An 18,743-nucleotide genomic window follows, 5' to 3' on the forward strand; every position below is an offset into this window, starting at 1 on the left:
CCTCCATGGCACTATGGTCCTACATTACATAGGGGGGGGGGGAGTCACAGGGTTTGTAGGACCCTAACCATTCATCAGTTTTAAATGTCCTAAATCATGCTCACTATCTTAAAACCTACAGCTCAGAGCTCGCTAAACAATGTAAAAACTTGGCAAACAAGTTTGAATCAAGAAACCACAGATTACGTTTGGTGTGCAAGCAAACAACAGCTGCAGAACAACGTTTACAAGCACAAACCAAGAGATACTTGAAACATGTGATACTAATGGTTAAAAATACAAAAACTAAAGTAACCTATAGTAAAAACTCACTTGTCCCCAAATGACCTCCTCCAAAATTCGGCAGCATCAGCTTTGGTGATCCTGAAGTTGTCTCCCTGAAATAAGCCATTGGGGAAGATGGCTTTTAGCTCCGCTAGCATGTGACTGAAGATCAGAGACAGCTTGGTGAGGTTCCGCCTGAGTGAGAGAAGAGAGGAAGAAACCAAGTTAGGTTTATTATGCCATGGCTTTGGTGTGGGAGATCTGGGTTCGAATCCCACTGTGATACATCAACTAACGTGTCCCTGAGCAAGACACTTGACCCCTAGTTGCTCCAGGCGTGCAACCTCTGACACATATAGCAATTGTAAGTTGCTTTGGAAAAAAGTGTCAGCTAAATGACCAGTAATGTTAATTAGAGATATTAGACTATGTTCTGATATTTGTCCAAATTCATATCACCGCCCAGAAAGATTACAGGCATTTAAAAACATGTTTGAATGTGTTCATGCATTACTAAACAAGGCAAATCACACTTCTATTTACATTTTATATTTATTCTAACGCTTTTCAGTCGCACAGAACTTCCGCATACTTCAGCGCCGTCACGTTGTTTAAACTTTGAAATGTTCGGCGTTATTCGGGGTTGCCCGCTTAAAATATATTATACACTGTAAAATATTTCACTTCATCCACTTATTCTAATATGGAAGTCAAGAAGTGGAGCGTTTGAACCTAGCCCTTTCTAAATCAAACTTCTTGCGAGTTAAAAAAAAAATCTTTCATTCATAAAAATACATCTTTTGTTTTGAACCATTATTTTTCAGCTAAAGGGAGCCCCCTCTTTTTATAGTTTGAAAATAAATTTGCAAGGATGGAGTAGCGTGAGAGATTACACCTGCTGAGGGAGGACGGAGAGCAAGTAAATTAAGATGTCAACAAGTCAATTAATGGGACTGTAGTAGTAAAGCCCCAGTGACGGATACATTTGCTAACCTTTACAATAGTTGTTGATGCAGAACATCTGAAGAAATGCTTGATTCAAATCAGAGTGCGTCTCAGGAAGGATGGACTTTTGCTTAGTAATGACTTTCTGAGAAACAGAGGAAGTGAATGTGATTGTGAAAGTTTAAGTGTGCCTTTATCAAGCATACGAGTGGTGTTACTTAAGTTTGCTTCTGCTAAATGTCAACGATAGGATTTCACAGAGATGGAGTGTGGAGAAACTTTTTCCAGTCTTGTGAAAATACAGAAACAGAGGACTCACTTTGGATTGGTTTACTTAGAATTTAGATTTTAGCTAGGAAAAAGCTTTTTCCTTTGTAAAACCAGCCGGATATGTACACAAGCATTAGTATTTGGCACCTACTCTAAATCAACCAATACTAAGAACAATTCAACAATTTGTCTCATTTCATAGATACTTGTAACATCTGTAAGTTACCTAAACACCTTTCCTGCTTCACAACTCTTTCTTCCTGCCTAAATCCCCCCCCACAAGGATGAGTGACATTTCATCAGGATATACTGTAAACCAACCTGGGCTGGGAGTTCTCCTCATACATCCTCTCCTTGGCCTCCTTAAAAAGGCTCATGGTCTGCTTAGTCTTGTTGGTCAAGTTGTCCATGACCACGCGAAAATACTCGTTCTCCCCAAGGATCTCCATTTTGCCCTCGTATCGGGACAAAACGGTGCGTAGATGCTGGTAGGTATCTGGCAGCAGGTCCAGGATGTAGGGGGGACTGTTCTTCAAAGCCACCTTGGGGTTCTGGCACAAACGCACCACCTGGATAGAAACCAACAAAGGCCCAAAGACTGGATTAAAGGATAGCCTCACGATTTTTTAAGTCTGTCTTTACAACAAAACAGTAAGGTGGCCATGTGTACTGTAGATTGAAAAGCTTTTTGCTAGCTGGAATCATTCCTGATGTCCATACTGGCTATTATGAGATGGTGGACACCTGTATGTCAGTTTACACCTGGATTTAGAATGCGTCTTGAGTGACCATGTGTAAATAAATACGTACATTACTTCCGTTTGCAAAGAACAAATGTGTTTTTAACCAGATAGAGGCAGCAAAGAAATCAAAATGATGGACTGTCTGTTCCTTGGCGTGTAACTACAAACCACATCGCCCAAGATGTTGGATGGGACACACTTGTAATATATCTCCTATGGGCTTATCAAAATTTTCAGACGTCGTGGATAGGCCTGCACAATTTTTTGCTATAAAATCTCAATTTACCCTGTTCACGATTTAATTTTTAAATAACTTTGATTAACCTCGGGTCAAATTTGACCTGTTTTAAAAATGTCTGTGTCCAAAAACAGGGTTTCTTTTTAACCAAGAGGAAAACACAAGGGTTAAAAAAAAATCTCTTTATTTTACGAGCTGCATCACAAACACTACTACTTTCTTCTGTGAGTTTTCAACATAGACTGTATGAAATGGGTTTTAAAGTGCTCCCAAGTGGTGCAATGCTCTCCCTTCTCTTCATTGAAGCCTCTATGTTTACAGGCTTGTGGTGATGCGCAGTGTGCTATAGGTGCCAAAAACTACTGCCAATTTGTTTTTTGTCATGGTCAAAAAAATCGTGGCAGAGAATCGTGATATCAATTCTAAGCAACAAAAAAAATCGTGATTCATATTTTTCCCTGAATTGAGTAGGCCTAGTCGTGGACCAAGCCAATAGAGACAGACAGCAGCCTGATTTAGAAATGTCAATGTTCTGAAAACAATACATCAACAACTTTACCAGGAGCTTTCATATTTACCATGTTTCATTCACTTGAATGAAGAGTGTAAAGCTGACTTGACGCTCTCATTTTTGCAAAGATTTTTGGAGGCATTTTACTTTATTCTTGGGCAGTAAAAGGAGGAAGCATAAATGTTGTTTACAGCAATATACAGTAAGTGTTACAAATAAAATGGTTGACACACCAAACTGTTCCCCTCTCATGCATTACATCAGACAAAACTCAAAAACTCCCAATACATTTTTTGCTTACTTTGATCATCAGTGGGGACTCTTAGAATCACCAAAGGCCCCGCAATACAAAACTTATGTCACGATATTGGCTGCACAATTAATCGTAATTGTAGCGAAATCGCAATATCTAAATTGCAGAGGGGCGCAATATTTGTTAATGCCAAAATATGTGTCAAACCATTCTGGATTAAGTATTGTGGTGCTGCAGAGACGTTGCGGCCTACAAATTGTATCCTACAGACTACAGAAAAAAAAGTCTGTTTGGTACAGATCATCGTAAAAATCATACTATAATCATTTTAATTTCTTTAAATGTTAAGAATTTTCAATGAAAATGAGAATTATACAAAATGATCATTCCCTCCATTATTGTGAATCCTATTGCAATATCAGTCAAAATAATCACAATTAGATATTTTCTTCATATCGTGCAGCCCTAGTCACAATATAATATCTTTGCGATTTTAAACATATTGCATTACTCTGCAATATATTGAAATTTATAATCTTTTATTTTCAAACTTTGTCCCCATAGGAAAACTTTGTAAACTTCTGTGTTATCTAAAAAGATTTTTAAAGAAATCCTCAAACCCAAAAAGCAAATTGATTAGAATTATTCTAGTAACAAAAATGTAGGCTATATAATAAAAAATCGTCAATACTTGGCATCCGTGTATTGGTAAAGTACTGCCACGGAAAATATTGCGAAACCATGCTGTCTCAATTTTTTTTTTTTTTTTTTTCCCTCTTCACCCACCTTTTTATACAACTCCACTGCAAAGCAACACACACAACAGTAATGACGTATTATTACCCAGTCCTAAGTGGAAGCATATGACTGGAGGTTTTAAAAACCTCAAACAGCAAAAGGGATCAGTCAGTGTCATGTGACATGAAGACACATCATACATGGGGCAGCACAGCCACCTCTTTGCACAGTACACCGCACAACAGGCAGGCAAATGGTACATGGTACTCTCTTATCTGCCTCTCTTCTTACTCCAGCCCTCCTGAATTAATCTCTTGTGAACTCTTGTCTCCTCACCCTTCATCTACTTTCTCTTCTTTCTAGCTCAGCTAGGATTGTAGAAAAGATAAAGAGGAGTGACAGTTGGCAATGAATGTATAAAACTAAGCCTTTTTTCACACAACACACACACATACCTCTTAATCTAACACCAAACCTAAAGTGCCCCTCCCACAGACACCCATCAGCCCTTGAGGTGTTTCCAGAAAGTCCATGGCAAAGAAACACTGTGACCCAATTCCCTATAAATTACCCCAATTAGATAATGCATCGGTCACTGTGGTATTCCAATTTTACAATGTAGACAGATCCACTACTAAACACTAAATTAAATGCCACAAGACCTTTTTTTTTTTTATGAATCTCTGAGACTAAATATGTTATAACTAGTCTTGTTTGTGTGTAACTAGTTAATATAAAAGGACAGGTGTAACGTTAAGAAAAAAATCAGTTGTTTGCCCAATATTTGATAGTGTTAAACATACGTTTCAATTATGTTAAATATACACTCTACTGTCCACCTATCTCAGATATGTATATAAGCAACCTGTTATATAGCATAATTTATTTCAGCACCATTCACTCTGCCCTATTGCATTACTTTTTACAATCCTCATAGAACTGTTTGTTTACGTGAGTATATGTTCATGCATATGTAAAAAATAAATTGTGCATACTAAAATGTTTGTTTACTGTGTTATTGTCCTTGTTTTTACATTGAGAGCATCAAAAGCCCAGTTAAAAAAAAAGTCAAATTGCTTGTGTTCACTATTACTTGGCCATAAAAAGTGATTCTGATGATAATGATTATGAAAAAGAGGGAAGTAAGAGTTAATAATTTCCTAATATGGAACTGAATCATTTTTACTTCTATGGTTAGTATTTTACTCTAAAACTAACTGTCAATACCTTATCCATGAGTTTCCAGCATTTCTCCACCATTTTCTTATCGACCACTGCAGGTTGGTGAGGCTGGAGAGGCTGCTGGTGGGGCTGAAAGGCGTCCTTCATCAAGCCGATGAGACCGGCGCCCTTCCTCGGATTTCCGGCCATTAATTCGGTCGGCGACCGGGGGTTAGCCCCGGGGGTAGAGGATTGACAACCAGGCAATATTCTTGACCCGTTTTTCAACAAAACAACCGTTGTTTTGCGCCGTATCTGTACTTACCACTTTGGATAATTTGTCATGCAGAGGCTGTTCAAGAGCAGAAAAAAAAGGCAGTGTGTACATACACTGTACGCGACGCAGCTAACGTTAGCTAACAAGCTACATTTGAAAAGCGTCTTCTCACTTTAATTCCGTCGCCAATACAAGCTTACGACATAGTCGTTATGTTTTTGTGCCCACTGTCAGAAAGCTAGCTATCTCTTCTTGCCGACGGAAACTTAAAGTCCCCTGAGAAATCAACCCGGCTTATATTAAACTCGGGGTGTTAATAAGCTCACGTAGAGCGATCAACAAACAGGTTGTGCAGCAGTTTCAGCCAGCCAACGACAAGCCAGCAGCCAGCGTAAACAAGGATGTCCGGCCGCAGCCTTCAAAGTAAAGGTATGGTCAACAAACCATAGATTGTATCAGAGATGGTATGCCCTTATTAGACATGCTCCGGTTGCATCTAAAGAGCAATGAAAGTGAAAAACTCCGATGGAAAATCAAAGGTACTTGTACTTTACTTTCAAATTTATGTCATGTTCAAGTTACTCCACTATTCAGGGACCAAAATATGTCAATTATATACATGTTTTTCACCCCACTACATTTGTTTGACTTTACTTACTAGGTAATCTATTTATTATAGCATAACCATTATTTTCCAAGTACATTTACACATACAAGGAATGTATCCTCTGCATTTAACCCATCCTAACTAATTAAAGTGGGGCCAGGGGACCAACTCCAGTTGTAATGCTAGTACCTACTGTACATCAAGGACAATTGCAGGAGTTACTTAGTATGCTTTATGCCTTACCAGCAGCTTTATGGGGGGAGGAAACCCACCCCCACAGGGAGAACATGCAAACTCCACACAGAAAGGCCCTGCCCAGGCCGGGAATCAATTTTGCATATTCAGATTATTGACACAAAATGTATTATGTATGGTTTTTTTATAGGTTAAGCCAACCAGCAGTAAAGTCATTAAAATTTGCTCCATTTTTACAAGCTCCAACAGGAAGAGGTAAACACACTAATGCATTAGTAATTACACACCAGTTATGCTATATATGGATCTGAAATGGACCACTCTGCATTGTGGGTTATTTTACTTTTGTCACTTTAAGTCAATTGTGATGCTAATACATTTGTACTCATGTGGTGTATGTTGGGATTACATCTGTGACACCCCAGTTCCAGTCACTGCCAGGACATGTAAGTACACATTCTACATTAAAAAACAAGGTGAGGCAAATGTGTATGGAAGAACATGTTTCTTTTTATTATAAATACAAGAGTTGGAAAAGATTCAGATTTGCAGAACACACTGTGCGGCTCTTAAAGACAGCTTCCGCCCATTTGCCCAGTTCCTCAATTTATGAGGATAAATGGCGTCTCAGACCTGTGACTAGTAGATAATCACATAAAAGCTGTGAAGACGCTCAAGGACAATTGCTATACAGGACTGCTTCATGTGACAGATCTTTTTACTTAGTTTTGTGACTCAGAGTTTATTATAGATTAGTGTAACACTGGTAGACAGTATGTTCTGGTAGTATATTTGTATGTGACTAACAATGCAGCAACAATAACAACTGCATTTGTGTAAGACTGTAGGATTGAAACTCAAACATTTAAAGACTATTTGATAGAAATTAGTTTAAAATTGAATTTATCAAGTCAGGAAACTGGACCCCCACCGCCATAGTACAACCTTCCTCTGCATCATCAGATGAGCCTATATTGGCGTTCCCTGGAAGCTCAAAGAAATGTTCAACAGCTGAGCTCCCAGCTCTGCCTGCGCCCCTCCAGGTAGAAACTCCGCAGACAGCTCTCTGTAGGTGCTGCAAACTCTGCGCTCGTGAACATCGTCCCTATGGATGGCATGTTTCCATCTGTGCCGTGCCTCGCCGTATAACACTACTAAAGATCTGCGAGGAAGATGCACAGCTACATGGACTTCCTCTGACAGTCCCAACTCTGGCAGACCCTGTTCGAGGGACATAGTGAGCGTAGTGTTCGATAACATGTTGATGGTGACCAGGCGTTCCCCCCACAGCCAGGAGTCGTCTAGGTGCGGATCGATGGCGGAGCCTCGCTGAGGATGGTAATCCAGATTGCACTGCTCCACTGGTTGAAAGCCTGCTAGACATGGCTCCTGCTGCATTCGGAGCACTAGTTTTTGGCTCAAAGCAGGCAGTCCACTGAAGCCACCTACACGCACTTTCCTTTTCTTGAAGTTAACTTTTGGACCAAAGTCCTGTAACAGTGAGGAAAAACAGTTTTTATTTCATCAGAATATAATAATGGGACATTTTTTTGTTTATTTGTTTTTGTTATTTACTCCAGATGACTGACACCCGTGACTCTCCTGTAAGTTTTGATAGACATGTCAGAGTGGGACAAGTAACAGATTTATGATTCTTCTAAGTTATCTAAAAATGTATCAAATCTAAATTTGTATGCCTGTTGAAAACGTGCCTGTTTGGAACGGGCCGATTGCGTGGCCTGTAGTATTGCTGCTTGTGGAATTCATCAAAACCAAATTGTACCCTAAAAATTACTTACAGAAGGACCCCAAACCACTTCATATTCAACTTCCCTGTACACCCTACTACTAACTTACTGATTTACCTGACCGAAAACATTGCAAATTCCGAATGTAATTCCAAAATATTACAATTACAATGTGGAGTAATCAGACATTAGCCTCATGATTTTTACGCTGTAAAGGACTAATCTCTGAGATTACTTTTCTACTCTGCCTCTGATTAGAAGTGGTAGGCTACAGCTCACAGTAACTTAATACTATATATTGTCTGGCTTTTCTTTGACATTTAGTGTTGGCAAATGGCTTTTTGTTGAGTTTCCTTTTAGCAAATGAATAGACACTAATTTACGGGTATTACTGGTATGAGTGCCCAACGACTGTATGCCAGGTTTGTCCAATAAACAAGCTACTAGTGAAACTTTGGTCCTCCAGCTCTTGTAATGTGTAGCATGACCCTGGAAAACCACATCCAAAGTACACAAACAGACATCATTTGGCCATGATCATGTTGTGTGTGCTTATGACATTCAGAAACTACATGTGTTCCACATAACCTGTTTCCTTCGACCAGACTGGGACTCATTCCACACATCCTGGTCTATTGTGCTTATCAGGTTTTTCTCCTCCTCTTCTGATATGAAGTTCTCTCGCAGGAAGACACCAGGAAAGGGGAAGGACGTAGCCTTGGCGTCTTTGTGAATGGCAAGTCCCGTCTCAGGATCATAGAGCAAATGATGCACAATCTTCAGAAACAAAAACAAAATAATGTTAGGTCTACATTACATTCATCATATCGACATTCCTGTTATAAGCAATATGACTGTATTACAAAGGATTTGAAGAAGGCCGGAGGGCCGAAACGTCATCAGAGTGAATAGAGAAAGGTCGTATGGAGCCAGAGTGTGCAACACTTTTTCACCTTACTTTCAAGTATTAAAACATGCATGACAGTCCAGGAAGTGCATTATCAAACAATCAAGCAGAGATAAGTGCAATGGTGAAAGAAGTTCTCAGATCCTTCACTGAAGCAAACATCCTAATACCACAGTGTAAAAAAAATAACTTACAAGTAAAAGTCCTGCTTTCGAAATCTTAATAAAATAAAAGCGATGTGAATTACTGTACAGTATATACTGCTGGGCAGTTTAATTATAATATTGCGTCATAATTTATTAGTTATTTTAGCATTAATTATCTGAATGCAGATGTCATGCATCCGGCCAACATTCTGCTCATGTACAAGCTGAAGGAGCTGATAGGATAACATTTCACAAATGTGACGAATTACAATTGACCCATCATAATAAAGTTATAAAATAAAAGCAAATGTGACGAATTACAATTGATTCATCATAATCAAGCTAACTAAAGTTCTGAAATAAAAGTAAAAACGTATAAAGTAAAATGTAGGCTACATTATTTGCCTCTGATGTGTAGTGAAGTAGAAGTACAACGCGGATGCATCAAATGAATACTCAAGTAAAGTACAAGTACCTCAAATTTGTACTTAAGCATGGTGAGTAATTTACCTAAATGTAACGTTACTTAGCTCCTGGTAGTTAATGAGATTTATTATTAATAAATACTAAGGACAAAATACTGTTCAACGTATCTTGTTATAACGACAAATGTGACAGTGCAGGCTCGTTCAGTAATAACGTTTTGACAGATGAAATGTCCCGTGCGAGCATCCGTAGCTATTTTTGAGTAGCGCTAGCTAGCAACGGCTGCGTCCGTTTCCTGCTGATAAGAAGCTTGTATAAGGCAGTTTTCAGTCAGATATTGTTTTACCTTCGGTTCATTCGTCTCCAGTTGTCCTTTCCCCTTTAACTTTTCACACTTCAGACACCGCCGGATGCCTTTACAAGAACACGAAGTAACGCCATCACTGCTTTCAGGGGCCATCTTCCTGCATCTTCTTTTTCTTCTGTTGGTTTGCAGGTGGCGAACATGTTAAAATAGGTCAACATCGCCACCTAACGAAACGTGTGGTCTATTATTCACCACACACTATCAGAATCAAAATAAGAAATATATATAATATTATTTTAAAAATCCGAGTAAAAACAAAAGATCTATGCAGTTTTTTTTTGTAAATTGTCCAAGGAATGTGCAGAAGTTCACAGTATGAAAAATATTATGATGATTAAGAGGATGATGAATTAGATAATACTTCCCAGTAGTATATGAAGTAATTCAAATGTACCACATCTTTACCTGCTGCAACATTAATGTGATGTGTGCAGTAATGCATTACAGTAACATATGTCATTCTGAAATATGCCATTCTGCATAATGAGTACTTTTACTTTTTGTATTTGTTATGATTTATTATGGGGTATTCAGGTTTACAATGTTAAAGCGCACGCGCGCGCGCGCGTGTGTGTGTGTGTGTGTGTGTCTGTGTGTGTGTGTGTGTATGTGTGTGTGTAAATAAAGTTAAGTACAGTGAGGTAGAGTTTTTATCAGAAATGACATATACTTCTACAGGTTTGTTATTTTTTTTAATACTAATACTTTTGAGATTTTGAAAGCAGGACTTTTACTTGTAACATCGCTTGGGCTGTGGGCATAGATCATAGACATAATAAAGATTATTATCATGTCTATGGCATAGAAGGCTCTGGGCTTTCCATTCTACCTGTCAGGGTCAACTCAGGGTAAAAGAAATCCATTTAAACCACGCCCACCGGATGTAGGCGGTGTTTCCGGTGTTTGCCCGGGAAAGCTCGGTTTCTGGTCACTTAGGTGGATGCTGAAGAAGAGTTGGTGAGTAACTTTTATCCACGGATATGAACACATTGAAAAACCATGTTTGCTTTTGAAAGATAAACGGTTAGGATGTGAGTTAAAACTTAAGAACGAGGACTCTATTGCCTGTAATGTTAACGTAGTAGCCTAAAGTTACAAATAAATGGCAGTCCCTTCCAACGTGGCTAGCTAACCTCTGTCGAGTAAGTTAACGTTAATGTGTAGCATGGTGTGACGTTAAAATATAAACTGCTATGTTTTAAAGGCAAGACAACGTGAGAGCTAGCTAGTGTTCGAGGTACAAAACCTGCAGTTGATGCTGAAACTTGTGTTATGTTTTTCTTATTATATTTAAAGGTGAATTACCTCTTCTCTACTCCGTGGTAACGTTAACCTTTTGATAATAATACACCCAGTTAAAAAAGCAGGACTATCTTCTTTGCTAACTGCGCTGGGGACGTGGGTATTAATGGCAGAAAACATTTTCATTCATAAAACCGATTCAATCAGTTAAAAAAGCAAGACTAGCTTCTTTGCTAAGTAAACAAAGAAACGAAAAAGCAGAGCACCCCATGCAATGTGCCACAACACGTGCCAGTATTAAGCAAAACAATCACACTTTACTGGAACTTAACTGTTAGGTGTATTTAGAACAAATATAGTTTCAAAGAAGATCGACAAAAAAGTAAGTTTAGAGAAAAGAGAAACAATGGCGGCATTTTACCAGTAGGCCTAACCCCCAGCCAGGTAATGCTCGTACCCCAGAGGGTATGATGAGTTTGTGTAAATAGAGCAGTTGCATAGCAAATCTGAGAAAGTATTAACCACGATTTATGATGATTTATATCCACACATTGTGGTTGGATGGATCATAAACCCACAAACAGGATTGCAAATTGTTGTGAGGGCGACTGTTAGCACTGTTATTGTCACAATAACTTAAAAACAACAGGCAGATTCCACATTGCATGTCTGCCACTGAGTGAGTGCTAAAGGCCTCTCCATGTGTTCATGACTGCAAACTTGACCGAACTCACTGAAACAAAGAACTCAAGCCTAAACACAGGATCACTGTCTTGTTTCAAAAGATACATTGTAGTCACTACTGTAGAGTTATTAACTTAAATAGTATAACACTGAAACTGCATAATGATAAACATATAAAGAGAAAATAAAAATAAAAGCAAGTCACTAAGCTATGAAAAAAAGTATCTGTTTTCAAATGAAAGAGCTGTACAGTTTTGTGCAGAATATTGATTGTGAAGAATATGTGCAATGCTCAGAGATAACAAAATAACACATATGGAGGCTTTTTGTTAATGAGGTTAACGTTTTGGAATAAAAATCAAAGTTTCCCTGTAAAGTTTCCATCCTGTATACATTTAGTTTAAATATGCATGATATGTAGGCCTATTTTTTATGCTTAATACTTGTATTTGGTATGTTTCAGTCCGTAGAAAACAGCTGCAAATTTGATTGTTAAATAAATATTATAACTCTACATTGCTTACATCCATTTTTGAAAGCTAACATTTTCCCTCTTCACTGCCTTTTGCTGGTGTATTGCTGAAACCAATGGCAGGAGTGTGTATTGCCTCGTCCATGTGCTTGTGTGGCACGTTTCTCATAGTTGTACTGGTAGAGCGGACCAAAAGGCACAGACCAAAAAGTGACTTACTCATGAAATCATTGCTCCATAGGACCATTACTGGTCAAATACTTGCAGGGTAGCCTTTTATTACTGCTACAATTAAAGAGCAACTTAAAAGAATCTTGCCAAATTCCAGTGATTGAAGTCCCCTTGCTGAAGAGCACCCAGGGTGTGGTCCGTAGAGCCGGGTGGGTTAGGTGCAGCAGAGCACCTGGACGCTGGGTGGGGTCATATGTGTTAGAAACTTGAATCTTACTACAGCAGAGGACACCAAAGCATTAACTCTTTAATCCTCACTCTGTAATTATTTCTCTGGTATCTCTATTTTTAAATTGTGGTCTTTTCTACAGATACGCAATGGAGAAAATAACAGAGAAACTGCTACTGGAGAGAGGATCTCCAAAAACCAACAAACTGGAGCAAATCAAAACACTGAAGTAAGCATGGTTTTATCGTCCTCCCGAGTGTTTGTTTTGTAGGTGACGGCCCATGACACGTAGTTGCAAAGTTGCACTATTTATATATTGGTGACCTAATTCTATTTTGAGGACGTCACTACCCGGAAATTTGTATTCATGCACCACATATACTGGATTGGTATCGGTGTGCGCGGACTGATCAGAAACGTGACACATTAAATAATTTTTTTAACTTAGAATAAAAAAGATAAATATTTAAAACATTGTTACATTACTCTGTAAACCATTTTTGTCGCTTTGATTCAAAATCCCAAGTTGTTGATTTTTGTAAGGTTTTCACACATTTCTGTCGCAAATTTATAAAGTACAACATAGGAAGTAGTTAGATACTAGAGTTGGAAAAGACGTGGCCTTTCAAGGGTTGTGTTTTTGTTTGCGTATGTGACCTCAGTGTCAACTCTAGTTTAAATTATGCAAAGGACGCTGAGCTGGAAAGAAAAGCTGTTGCAGAGATCATTAACTACAACATTTAGTTTGATATCCTACTTTGTAGAAACACTGACTCTCTGCTATTTAGTCTATCTAAGCTTGGACTGAAGTCTCAGGACTTGCCAGTCAGGCTGCTGTCCCGACTGCGGTACTTGGAGCGGTGGGATCTCTCTGGGAACAGACTGCAGGAGTTGCCCAAGAACCTGGAGCTGCCCGCACTTCGCTACCTGGACCTCAGCGACAACCAGCTGGAGGATGTTACCGCTCTGGAGTCTCTTAGCAATCTGGAGGAGCTCAAGATGGAGGACAATCTTTATATCACTGTGAGGACATAGCTAATGGCTTTGTATTTGTATTACTACTACTTAAGTAATGTAGTATTGTGTTTCCTTGTTAATATTGATTTTCTTTCTCAGGTGAGTGATAACTACAAGCTGATGGTGTTGTTGCCCAAACTGAGGATTCACAACGGTAAAGATGTCAGCACGACTGCCAACCACCTGCGCTATGTCTACACTCAGAACTTGAGGACCAGGGTATGAAACTGCTTATTTTGCCCTGTGATGTCAAGACAAGTATAATACTCTATTTAAGTTATGTCATAGGCTAATAGCATGAGCTGTTGCTTTTGTCAGTATACAAACTGTCTTTGGTTATTTTAGATTATTGCAGTTTGGGAGAAGAGCTTCTGTCTTCCGGATCCCATCACAGCAGAGAAAATGTCGGCCTTGGAGAAAAACTTTGTCAACACTGCTCGTCAACAAGTTAAATTTGGACCCAGTTCAGTCAGTGATTTCACCAAATGGAGGGTACGTTCCAGATGTTGATGATTTTTTGGGCTTTTTTTGCATTGCCATCTGTAATTTTTTTAGCAACTACCTCTTTGTCTCCTTTTGTTCCTAGGTAGAGAATATCGCTAAGGAGTATCTGCGCTCTCTGTCGGATCCAAAGAAAGAACCAGAGAGCAAGGAGTCTACTGACGTTAAAGAGAACTGTGTAAGCTCTCAAAAGATGACCTGCTTCAACACGCTGTCTGTACTGAACTTGGCTGTCATTGGGATTCTGAAACGATGACTTTAGAAAGTAATGGTAGTAGTGGTGGTGGTGCGTAATATGGTTGAGAGGTAGTAAATAGTTTTCCCCACCACAAAAAAAATATGTTCACCCCCCCTCTAACAAGCTGATGTGTGGCGAGCGTCGGTCGGCATAAGGCTGCCGTGTATCACCCAGGTGGGTGCTACGCATTGGTGGTGTTAATGAGTAGTGTGTCGTGTCCCCCCGAAGCACTTTGAGTGTCTATGATGAAGCGCTTTAAAAATGTAATTACTTAATAATTATGAAATTGAATTCAGGATGTTGTGTGTAAATGTTTAGTTCCAGAGTTGGTTTAAAGTTAAACTGTTTGCTTTTGCCAGGTTGTCTTGACGCCGATCAAGAGGAAACAAACCGCGCCAGTGGACACCAGCATCAGACTGACACCTCGCAAGATATTGCGCACAGATCTCCCAGCCTCCCCAGTTGAAGCCAGTCCTCGCAAATCCAGTCTGCGCAAACTTCAGACGCTAACCCAGACCAGTGCTGTCCGAATGAGCCCCCGCAAGATAAGTCAGCCTCCCTCCACCCCCACCAGAGGACAGACGAGGCCAGAGACCCCCAGGAGAGGTGCGGCAAAAGTGCGGCAAACCAAAGAGGACGATGGAGCTCAGAAAAAACAGAAGAATAGAACAGACGCTGACATGTTGTCCACAATGAACAGCTCCAGCAAGACACAGGTAATGTAATCTCAGCTGTTAAACCCTGTGTTGTTCCTGAAACCATGAAATAATATGGGACCAAAGAAGCAAGTGCTCTGTTTCTGAAACTTAAAAAATAATTTACGAAAAAGACTGTGCACAACCTGCAAAGGACTACCGTTTACTATCTGTAGGGTGTAAAATCTATTTAACACCCTACAGACACCCTACACATTTATTATTTGGTCTAATATTTAGTATTTCTGTCCACTTTGTCCCAGAGCAATCCAAGATATCTCAACAACCTACCGCTAGCCAGATTCTCATGAAATGTGTTGTACATATCCATGGTCCCCCAAGGATGAAGCCTAATGTTATCATGAAAGCTCAAACTCAAACTTGGACAAAAGTGTATTTTTAGTCACGCTTGAGGTCATGCTCCACACACAGCAATGTCGGGCCAACATTTTTGTCCAGACTGAAATATCTCAACAACCATTGGATGAATGAATACAGATTCATGTCCCCCTCAGGACCTATTGTAATACATTTGGCAATCCCTAGACTTTTCATCTAGCACCATCATCAGGTCAAAGGCTTTGGTTTATGACCAAATACCTACAAAAAAAACTGCGTTTGGTGTTTAGGAAATTTAAATGATGAAACTGAATTGGTGTACATGTATGTCTGTTCAGCAATATCAAATCCCCAGCTGTCAGTATGTCATGTTATTAAAGTCCCTTCTTTCCCCACTTCTCTGCTATCTCCCCATGTCCATCTTCCCCTCTGTCCATGTTTCCTTCCTCCAGCAGCCAGTGTGTCTGAAGCCTCTCCACGTCCTCCAGTGCCACAGTAAACAGGACAGCTCGGAGGACTTCTCTACCCAGCTGTGGGCCTGTGCTTTCCAACCAATGCCAGATTTCAATGGTACTGTTATTGCATCAAAATGATCACGGCAGCTTAAATGGGCAACAATTATCAACACGGAAGTCTATAAATGCATAGTGTTTTTTTAAAAGCTTAACTAGACCTGAGACAATATGCTTTTGTCCCAATTTGATTCCTTCACGTTGCGATTTCTTTTGTGATTAAATAGCATTGAGCATTGTGATTTCCTTTTCCTTCATTAACAAGAACAAAAGTTAGGATAATACACTTCTAGGAACATATCGTGAGCCATTTCTAAAAACAAATTGATTTCTAAATAGAATGCACATCATGTGTCAGAGACCATCTGACATTTATTTAATTAGTAAAGAAGTACATAACATGGATCTGTTTGACTGGAAACCGATATGATGCCGTTGGCGGTACCCTTTAAACAGAAAATATTTAGGTGAATCATTGGTAAAAAATAAAAAATATTGATTTGAAATATCGAGGAACATACTATTTTTGATTTAATTTTTTTTTACCTCCCCTACCTATAACTTTTTTCTACAGTGAAAAATAATATCCTTCCTGTGTTAGCAGGCATGGGTGGAGGAAGCCGTCTGGTTGCTACCTGTGGTGGAGACTCTCTCTGCGTGATTGACTGTGAAACCGGGCTGGTGATGAAGAAGTACAAAGTTCCTGGCGAGGTTTGCTCCATTTATTCTCTAATAACAGTTTTAAATGATAGACTTCTGCATTTTTTTTTTTTAAGTTAATTGTATTTTTCATCCTGTTATATCCTTTTAATGCTTGTGGTCGAAATTAGAAAGCTGTCACTATGGAAACAACCCATATATTCCGCAGGGAGGAAAGGACATACAAAATGACCTGGACATGTGCTGCTTGAACTGTTCTCCTGCAGCTAGCCTGAACTTTGCACACATTGGCACAGTTTATATATTTATTTAAGATTTCATATGGCAATTGTCAGTATTGATTTTGTGGCAGGCGTGATAAAAGTGGGATGGTGCAGCCTAGATGAACATACTGTCAAAAGTTTTGGGTCACTTACACATTTCCATGCCACTCCATTATAGACAGCATACCAGCTGATCTGAGTGGGTGGCTGATCTTTAATGCAATATCTACATTGCCCATTATCAGCAACCATTCAGCCAATGTTCCAAAGGCACATTCTGTTTACTAATCTGATATCATTTTGAAAAACATTGGAGAACCCTTTTGCAATTATGTAAGCACATAATGTAATCTGAAAACTGCTGCCCTGGTTAAAAAAACAATGCAACTGATCTGAGCTGGTATTCTGTCAATAATGGAGTGCAATAAGTGACCCCAAACTTTTGACCGGTAGTGTATGTCAGGAAAATGGTGTGTATGGAGGTATGGTATTTGGATCATAATCTAAGCTTGATGTTGTTTGTATCTGTTGTGCAACAGGAGTTCTTCTCCCTGGCCTGGTCCACAGTGTTGATGTCCCGGGGAGGCGGGGCCTCGGCTCAACACTGCAGCGTTCTGGCAGCCGGAGGGAAGAGAGGACTCGTCAAACTCATCCACCCCAGAAACAACGTGGCCTACGGGGAGTTCCGAGCCAGCCGCAAGGCGCTGTCCGTCCTGCGCTTCAACCACCACCAGGGAAGCTTCCTCTTCAGTGAGTCAAGGTTACTTCTTGTAGAAAAAGTATTAGTATAATAAGTTATTAGTATAAGTTCTGTTTGGTTGTCAGTCGCCCATTTCAGAGGTCCAAAAACTGACAGATTAAAAAAAAAAATTCTACCTGATTACAACTTGAGTAATTTTTGATCGTTTTTGATCCACACTTTTATCAGTATTAAATTAATAATGACGAAGATGAGTGTCAGACGATTGGCAGGTTGTAAATGAGCCACTGTTTAACTTTTAACTCATTTATTATAAAAAATACTATGGTGACAAAGAACTTTGAGTTTTTGCACTTTATGCAAAGACAGATTGTTATCAACATTTGGGTGTCCTCACTTTCAGTTTTACCGTCAAATGAAGGTCAATTTATTAAGTCTGCATTGAGGGGCATCCTACATTTTTCTCTTTCTTTTTGTACCAGTTTGGAAACCACTGCTGTACGATAACCATGTCATCAACAATCAGTTTTAAGACCGACCTGTTAGTGATTGTATAGGTTGTTTTTAAAATGTGATTTACTTCATTGTGTGGTCCTGGTCTCACCTGTTCACCTCTTCTCTTGCAGCGGGATCATATGATAACAAGATTGTGATGTGGGACATTGGTGGAGTGGACAGCCAGTACAACTACAAAGTTGTGTGAGTATTTCTGCTTTGGAGAGTCACTTTTAAATCTAGAATGTATAAGAATACCTTTCATAAGACAAAACATTTTTAAGAGCTGTAGAGTGTTTCTTTTAAATTATATAATTAAATCATACCTTTATGTGCTTGTTGGTGTTTTTAACTTTATTACTTTCAGTTTTCTCTGACAAAAGGCCAATAAAATAAATATATTTTATTTTCCGTCCTCTCTTGGACTTTGTACAAACGTCAGCTGTACATTTGCATTTGTAATGACCATGTGATGGGTCCCGCAGGGTAGTGTAGAGATTCAGGCTGTGATGTTGAGAATATCTCTTTTTGTTCTTCCAGTCAGCTGCTGGTGTTGGATATCAGCGCCACTCCTCTACACATCTGCCTCCCCCCCACTTCCCCCAGCTCACACCTACTGACTGCCTGTGAGGACGGCCTGCACTGCTATAACACACAACTCGGCACCAACAACACCACAAAGAAGTAAAGGAAACGTTTCTCTCTCTCTCTCTCTCTCTCTCTCTCTCT

General features: G+C 39.4%; 3 protein-coding genes across 6 annotated transcripts in view; 1 reads left to right on the top strand and 2 right to left on the bottom strand.

Annotated features, from left to right (window-relative positions):
* LOC116700208 (E3 ubiquitin-protein ligase CBL) lies at window positions 1-5,791 on the bottom strand (the record flags this gene model as incomplete). The annotated part of the gene is given in 4 exon segments (XM_032533205.1): window positions 1-19; window positions 313-459; window positions 1,801-2,048; window positions 5,190-5,791. Coding segments are annotated over 4 exon segments (558 nt in total), but the record flags the coding sequence as incomplete, so codon positions are not given.
* A 914-nt stretch (window positions 5,792-6,705) lies between these two features.
* Window positions 6,706-10,385, bottom strand: alkbh4 (alkB homolog 4, lysine demthylase; the record flags this gene model as incomplete). Its single annotated transcript, XM_032533202.1, is given in 3 exon segments — window positions 6,706-7,693; window positions 8,539-8,727; window positions 9,776-10,385. Coding segments are annotated over 3 exon segments (825 nt in total). The 3' UTR covers window positions 6,706-7,171.
* A 139-nt stretch (window positions 10,386-10,524) lies between these two features.
* lrwd1 (leucine-rich repeats and WD repeat domain containing 1) overlaps window positions 10,525-18,743 on the top strand; it is an 11,912-nt gene continuing 3,693 nt past the window's right edge. For 2 of the 4 annotated variants that reach the window (XM_032533182.1, XM_032533185.1), the window contains exons 1-12: window positions 10,525-10,753; window positions 12,737-12,823; window positions 13,383-13,617; window positions 13,711-13,830; window positions 13,957-14,103; window positions 14,198-14,290; window positions 14,710-15,066; window positions 15,837-15,954; window positions 16,501-16,607; window positions 17,359-17,569; window positions 18,146-18,218; window positions 18,555-18,698. In XM_032533182.1, coding sequence (XP_032389073.1) covers window positions 12,744-12,823; window positions 13,383-13,617; window positions 13,711-13,830; window positions 13,957-14,103; window positions 14,198-14,290; window positions 14,710-15,066; window positions 15,837-15,954; window positions 16,501-16,607; window positions 17,359-17,569; window positions 18,146-18,218; window positions 18,555-18,698 — 1,685 coding nt within the window. In that variant the 5' untranslated portion in view covers window positions 10,525-10,753; window positions 12,737-12,743. Of the gene's footprint in view, window positions 10,754-10,779; window positions 10,939-12,736; window positions 12,824-13,382; window positions 13,618-13,710; window positions 13,831-13,956; window positions 14,104-14,197; window positions 14,291-14,709; window positions 15,067-15,836; window positions 15,955-16,500; window positions 16,608-17,358; window positions 17,570-18,145; window positions 18,219-18,554; window positions 18,699-18,743 lie in introns of those variants that run through there. The other 2 variants (XM_032533184.1, XM_032533183.1) reach the window with 2 other exon arrangements.

This window comes from Etheostoma spectabile, chromosome 13, assembly GCF_008692095.1.
Source record: "Etheostoma spectabile isolate EspeVRDwgs_2016 chromosome 13, UIUC_Espe_1.0, whole genome shotgun sequence".
Lineage (NCBI taxonomy): Eukaryota > Metazoa > Chordata > Actinopteri > Perciformes > Percidae > Etheostoma > Etheostoma spectabile.